The sequence below is a fragment of the Artemia sp. Qi Xiang Cuo genome, chromosome 21 (assembly GCF_049724085.1).
Source record: "Artemia sp. Qi Xiang Cuo chromosome 21, ASM4972408v1, whole genome shotgun sequence".
NCBI lineage: Eukaryota > Metazoa > Arthropoda > Branchiopoda > Anostraca > Artemiidae > Artemia > Artemia sp. Qi Xiang Cuo.
In genome coordinates, this window is record NC_142814.1 from 52785346 (window position 1) to 52792900 (window position 7555).

Genomic DNA, 7555 nt, shown 5'->3' on the forward strand with positions numbered 1-7555 from the left:
GGTGGACCTAAATAAGACCAAATTGGTTGGAGTACATTTCTAAAATATGTAACTGGGTAAAATCTTCAAATAATCATGTACTGAATATTTCAATGTCATACGACTTACTGGTGTGCAGTGGCGTATTAGTCCCTAGCTATATCTATAAAACCGAGTTTCTTATTTTTTACTGAAAGTAAAGGTGAAATTTAAAACAAACAAACACAACTTAAAAACAATAGGGAATTTTATTTCCAAGACAGTGCAATTTTTTCTAGACACACAGCCTCTGTAGGACTGCTAGAAAACTCATCCACATAGTGACTATTGGAAGTAGTAGGTTGGACTGTTACCAAACCATAGCTGCCCAATAATATAACTGCAGTGTCCTTTGCTTCTGGGCTAGGGAGCACACTCACTAGCCAACTTTCTATTTCTTGAGTGTGCAAACCACGAGCATCAATTAAGCTAGGCGAGGCTGGCCCACAAATTAAATAACTGCAGTTGAAACACATTCCCCCATACTCGTATGGGTTCTTTGCTCCTTGGCCTCTTTTACCACTAAAAGATCCTTTTAGATCTTCATTAGTCGTTTGACTGGACATAATTAAACATGTAGATAGCAGACAAGGCACAACACACTCCAAACACTGAAGAAGCATATCACAGCAACTGTTAGTGTAGTTGGGGAGTCTCTGATAGCATCCATTAGGTCTTTTGATTCACCGATGGTTATTAACATCAAATGAGTTACACTACAGGGAAATATATAGATGCAATATACTGCAAGTGACACAATAATAGAATAGAAAAATCGATAATTGCGCTTTCCAAAGCAGTTTCCAACCCACGGACAATGATGATCAAACCGATCAACACAGTTATCAGATATCGAACAATGAGAAGCTCTTGGAGGACGAAATATTCTACAAGTGTAGCAATACTTCAGTTTTATAACTTGCCCAAACACAACTATTTCCTTAGCTCTCGGCGGGGGTCTGACAGGTGCTGAAAGCTGACAGTTAGAGCTGTTCGGAACCTCTATTTGCCTTTTAAAATAGGCTGCTTCATCACCAATAGCTCTTGGGATTATCCCAGGATCCATACAACTTGTCCAAAACAAAGAAGATAAGACGAATATAAACATCACTCCAGCGATAACTGGGATTACAGAAGAAAGATGAATTGTGAGGTAAGGGCAGTCAAAAGCAAAAAATAATCCACTAGTAAATACAATGAGAAGAACGGTAATGTAAAAAACTCCTGTCTGTTTTGCTGTCACAAGTCTTCCATTGCAAAAAAATTTATTTTTACCTGGGAATTTTTCCCATTTTCTATGTTTCTTTGTCATGAAAGATGCAAAGAAGATTAAGACTTCTCTATGATCAGCTTGTAGGTATAGATATGATCCTAGTCATTATTTCAAACATTTGTTTATTCTATTTGTTGACATATTTTTCATAGTACTATATTTGTATATTTTTTCATGTTTGTATATTTTTCATACAAACAAACACAACTTAAAAACAATAGGGAAATTTTTTCCAAGACAGTGCAACTTCCTCGCATCATAGTTGCGACTCGAAAATTCTCGGAAAAAAATAGTATTGCAACATATTCAGCCGTTCGGTAGCTGCTAGTGTTTTATTTACTGATTGTGTTTCAAATATTTAGACTCAAAGCAAATCAGCCGACTCCAGAAATATGTTAGTGAATAATTTTATAATAAGATTTGTAAATTAGAAATAATAATTGTTTAATTATATTAGTAATTATAATATTACTGATTAGTTAATCATAATGAAACTTTAAATTATAACTAAAAAATCATGATTAAAATAAAGAATGGTTAATTATACTAATTTTTCATTAGAATAATTATTATTTATTTAAATGTTTACATTAATTTATCATTTAATTATACTCATTCTTGCTAGGAATAAATTAGTATTTCATAATATTAAACAGAAAATTAATAGAAATAATGGAAACTGATGCATTATAAAAGAAAATCTGAAATACTGTAATAATAATTTTTAACATTTTATAGCATTGGTCTTGCAATAAAGCATTCATTCTTTAAGGAGACAAATTGAAAATTCAATCATTAGCCTTAAAAGTGAGGAGTTTAGGGGCCTCTAATTTGTAAGATAATTATGTTAATATATAATTACGTATGTATTTATGATTATTTATTTCAAAAATTATAATTTCTGTTCATTTTATATTTTAACTTTGCATTTTAACCTATTTCAGAAAAACTGTTTAGATATTTAATATTAAATATGTAATGTTTAGATATTTAAAAGATACAAAGGATTTACAAAAGAGTTTAATCCTAGTTAGGAATCCTAACAAGAAGATATTTTTTAAGTCGTTTTATGTTTTAACTTTGCATTTTAACCTATTTCAGAAAAACTGTTTATATATTTAACAGCTATTTAATAGCTTATTAAATATTTAATCTCTAGATATTTAAAAGATACACAGGATTTTCAAAAGAGTTTAATCCTAGTTAGAAATCCTAACAAGAAGATATTTTTTTAGTCGTTTTACATTCTTTTATTTTGAAACAAAAAATTTTGTTTGGTAGAAACTTAAAGTGTCTTATTAGCTGGTGGACACACAGACAAATAGATATTTATTATTAAGCAATATATTACAACAATAGCTATAAAAAAGGAGAAAAGTATAGGCTATAGAACCTATGTGCTATTGCTGATGCAAAGACCGTCGAATCAACCTTTCAGTTGCTGGATTGTTTTTACAAAGACTGATAACAATATTTATAAAAGAATATTAACTATATAGCCCAAATGTGAATAAAATAAAAATACTTATTTAGATTTTTTGGTATGTGTATTGTACAGAGATATAACAAGTCTAACGGGGTGAATTTTTGTCTTGGTTTGATGGGGAAATCATGGGATGAGTTAAGAGGGGAGCAGTTGTCACTGCCTGTCACTATATGAATTCTTTTCGTCTAACCCTCAATTCTACTGTTAAAGAACCTCACTATGAAGCATAGCCATAAAATCTAGGGTCGTCGCGTTATGTAGCGATAAAAAGGAATCGTGCCATTTGTAACGTTAAAAGAGATGACTTAGGCAATTGTGGTCATAAAGATTGACTGCGTCAAATCTAATATCGTATTTTAAAGCTGCGAACTTACACTTTATAAGATCTCAGATAGCGCCGCTTATAGCGCTAAAGATTTTGCCATCAAGGCTTGCGCCACAGCACTGGGAAGTGAAGTAAATTTATGACCGCGCCACCCTCAATTATTGAGAGAAAATGAAATGTGTAGCCATATAAATATGACCTCTTTTCCTCGAGCTATCTGGAGATCAGATTCCCTGGGAACGTACCTTGGATACATACGAACTAATTACCTGTCGTGTGACTAGATACAGACATATAAAATAAAATAAACACAAAATAGAAAAGCGATAGTTTTATTGAGACTTACATGTTTAGGTGTACAACAATGGGTCACTTCAATTGACGGCAAATAATAACCAAGTCTCTACAATGACTGCATAATAACTTGAATCGCAATGCCTGAATGCCAATATAATTCTGTCGATAATAATGAGAGCACGAAAAACACTTTTTTCACTATATATCCTAAGTCCTGATCATGTGCCGTGGGAGCTACCCACGATTGGCCTAAGTCCTGAGGCTGGCCAAACCCTCCGTCCAATAATCCGTCTTAAATATTTCTGATGATTCAAACGTTCACATGGCTCTTATAATTTAAACTTCCTTAGAAATGTTGCGTGCAGCATCTTTGGTGTTGCCCACCATCTAAGCGAAATCCAAAGCTGGATAGCGCCGTTCTTTGTCTGAGGCTAACTGCAATTTTTCTCTTTGCTGATTAAGGACTTTTCTTTTTTTTAAACCTGATTTAAACTTAAGTAGAGGAAGTCGGAATTACCTTTAGGAATAACTTTATTCTTTGTATTTTAAATATATCATTTTACTCACGGTACATATTACCCTTCCCATTATATAATGACGTCCCGTAATTAGGACTTGCATGCCTTTGGGCTTTTGAAATGTTCGCAATTAATTAACTATTTATTCTACATAATTTTGATTAATATTGCATTATTTTATTTATTTTTATTTTGGCTTAATCAGGAGTGCTAAAAGTTCTCTCTATTACTTTTCTTATTTTATTCTACATCCCTAGCTAAAATTCATCTACCGGACTAAGATTATTCATGGTTCTAGCCTAGCTACTATACTAAAGATTTTTTTTGCATCTAACACTGATTACTTTTACTTTTACAACAAGGTTGGGGCTATTCTACCTTTACATAAGATTTTTTTTGAGAATTCACCTTTTACAAGTTTTTTTTTGCTGTCTATAGGGCACTCTTCTTTCTATTTACGCTACATTAAAGGAATAGCACGACAACGCTACACATAGCTCTATCTAAACATCTAACAGTACATACAAGAACGATTTAAAACACGCAATATTGGGTTTACCATGTTCACTGGTAACATTAGAACACTTTCACTGGGGATGTTTGCTACGCAACGTTAATGATAGGATATTGGAATTTTTTGAGTTATCAAAGTTATTAAGAAGTAACATATGTAGATTCACATCTATTTCATCACCATTTGAGTCTTTAGCGTACTCAATTCTTCTGTTGTAAATTATTGTCCTTCACTCTTTTCGTCTTGGCAAAAATTTTTAAAGCACTTACAATATAGTTTCTTCATGGAACAGTTCGAGCATGATTGTGTTCACACGACGAGATTTCTCTAATTGTCAGATGGGAAATGATGCTTCCAACTACAGGTGTGGGAATATGCTATCAGAGTTCATTCTCACCTGCTTTTTGACAGTTCATAGGGTGCCTTATCATTAAGGGGTCGAACACTGGGAGTGCGTTTATTTTCTTCTCAGCATATCATTTTTGGGATATTTTGAGGTTACATAGAGAATTTATTCTCGTATAAAATTTTTCATTTGTGTCTCTTATAAAATTGTTAGCTCATGGCTTGCGTCTATTAACTTTTGCGGTGATTCCTAGGTTAATCACGGGGGAATTGAAGTTTGGATTTGGAACAGGTCGACATCAAATTATAGTGACTCCTTCAACATATTGTCTTTAACTTGTGGGAGGGGTATATTGTCACTGAGGGGTTAGTCACCGGGGTTAATTTTGGTTTCCAGGTCCATTTTTCAGAAATTATCTCGTAACATTTATGGGATAACAGAGATATTAACTTTCCACACAGAGGGGATAGGATGGATTCCGAGAGATGGTCGAAAGGGATTCGACGCGTGAGTCTGTGACCGATAAATTGTTTTTGGGGTCATCAAATATCATAACTATACGGTCATATGGTATATGGGTCCATAATGATTATCAAAGGCGATATTTATATCTTGTACAGGTCGATGGGGTTCTCAGAATTTATGTGATTATATAGTTCGATAATGCACTGGATACTGAGATTCAAATATAATGTTACCTGATACGTAATATGGTTCAGTGGTTGAGGAAACAACGATCATAGGTAACTGTTGTTTTCGTAGACGCAGCTGGAATGAAAATTGCCTGGAGAGTATGGTGAGTACTCTTCGTTGGTTGAGGTATGATGAAAATAGATGCTACTATGTTGTATCTACACTGGACAACTCATTGTAATGCTCGATATCCAATATGTCAATCCACTTCCTGTAATAAAAATAACGAGGCAGAATGACACGTTCTTTAAGGTAAATACTCATAGTAGAAATAAGTCACGTATCGATTGGGTACATGAATTTTACGCTAAGAAACAGAGTTCAAAAAATACACTAATATTAGTACACAAAACAAAATTTTTTATCATGTTGGTTGAAATATATATGTAAAGTTCCCATTGGGAAATTCAATACATAGAAGTTTCTTCTTAGTAGCTATAGCCTAACGACGATATAAAAGATTAATTCTTTAACTTTAAGTGTGGTATCTTATTATGCTTTCTAATATACACTACTACATACACTTTATTTTAACTTCTTTCAACACTTAGCTAATTTTACATTAGATTTAAAATAATAATTTAAACAGAGTTTATGCTACATGATTAATTTTGACATATTTCATTGTTCTGCATTGTTCACGCACGTCCGTGCTGTTTGAGAAACGCATTTTGCAGCGTCGTAACCGCAAGGTTTTGCGTAAACGACACTACAATGAGGGAACAAGACATAGCAAGGACGAGTGGAGACCTCTATACCCACTCGTTTTCTAATGTCTTCCTTTTTCTTGGCTTAGACGTTCTCAAGGGGTTCTGGGTTTAACCTCTGCATTTCAGCTGTTTCTCCGTCTTCTTCTCTTGGTTTTCGCCTTCTTAGTCTCAGGATTTTTCCATAATTAAAAGTCAATAGGGTTCTTATGGTCAGGGAAGTCGCAAATATGAAACATACGGCCAATAGTATGTTCCACCAGAAATTGGTTGAGAACAATCCGTATCTATTATCTACATACGTTAATCTCTGGTCTTCATTTGTAAATAGGGGAATCTGGGAATCTAATACTTCTCTTATTTTTGTGAGCCTTATTGTCCCTTTATTCTTTTCTATTTTGGACCATATCGAGGTTTTCATTTCCTCGTTTTCTATATTGGGAATAGTGTACGACAGGTTAATTGCCTTGAAATTGATTATTTTTGGACTTATTATCTTTGTGCTCGTGGTAATTAACGGCGTTCGAACAGTTGACTCTTTAGTTACAAGTCGACACCCTTGTTTTATGGTTATCGTACCCACATTTTGTAACAGTAATTCTGTTTTGTAACTTGGGTCTATTCTTTCTGTATTATTATAACAAGACAAGGTTCTAACAGTTTTTCTTGGAACAGAAAATAACCAAAGATCATTTCTAAGGTGTATGAATATTTCTCGCTTAGTACTTCATATCACGGCTTCTTTCAGTTGAACTGGATACATCGTACTGGAATGGTACGTGTAGCTTTTTATATTAAAGGAAATTATTCGAATTAATTATATACAATGTGACTTTTTAATTAGAATTTGTTTTCGGGAACTGAAATATGTTGAACAATCGGTATCAGCCGGTTTTGATTCGTGCGAAGCCATGATCTATGTTGAACAAAATTTCTCTACAGCATTGTTATAATTGTATAATTTTTACTCTTAAATTAAAAGTTTTTAAATTATTATTCCTTTATGACTCCTATCCATTAAAATCTCTTAATCCTATACTGATTGAGTATAATTCCATCTATCGTGTTTGTTAAACTTTCTAACAGTGTGTGTCGTTACTTTCTCCTTTACTTATTGTGGTTTTTTCTTGTTAGGTTTTTCTAGAGACATAATATAAAACTTTTTGTATTTTTTTTTAAAAAATTATTGACCTTTTAATTTTGTTTCATTCGCGTGTGTGGCTGCTGAAGTCGGTCTTGATTTCCCTATTTTTTTAACTACTATATGGTTTGATTCGCCGTCAGACTCTTCGGAACTAGTTTCCGATGATTCTGTATCATAAGTTTTAGAAGTTGCACCTTGCATTTTTGAGGTATCACCTCCCCTTCCTTCGTACAT

General features: G+C 33.3%; 1 protein-coding gene across 1 annotated transcript; it reads right to left on the bottom strand.

Annotated features, from left to right (window-relative positions):
- Nucleotides 1-227: 227 nt before the first annotated feature.
- On the bottom strand, nucleotides 228-1334 carry LOC148939729 (palmitoyltransferase ZDHHC14-like). The gene is given in 2 exon segments (XM_089106962.1): nucleotides 228-598; nucleotides 601-1334. Coding segments are annotated over 2 exon segments (1101 nt in total). The 5' UTR covers nucleotides 1331-1334.
- Nucleotides 1335-7555: the final 6221 nt, after the last annotated feature.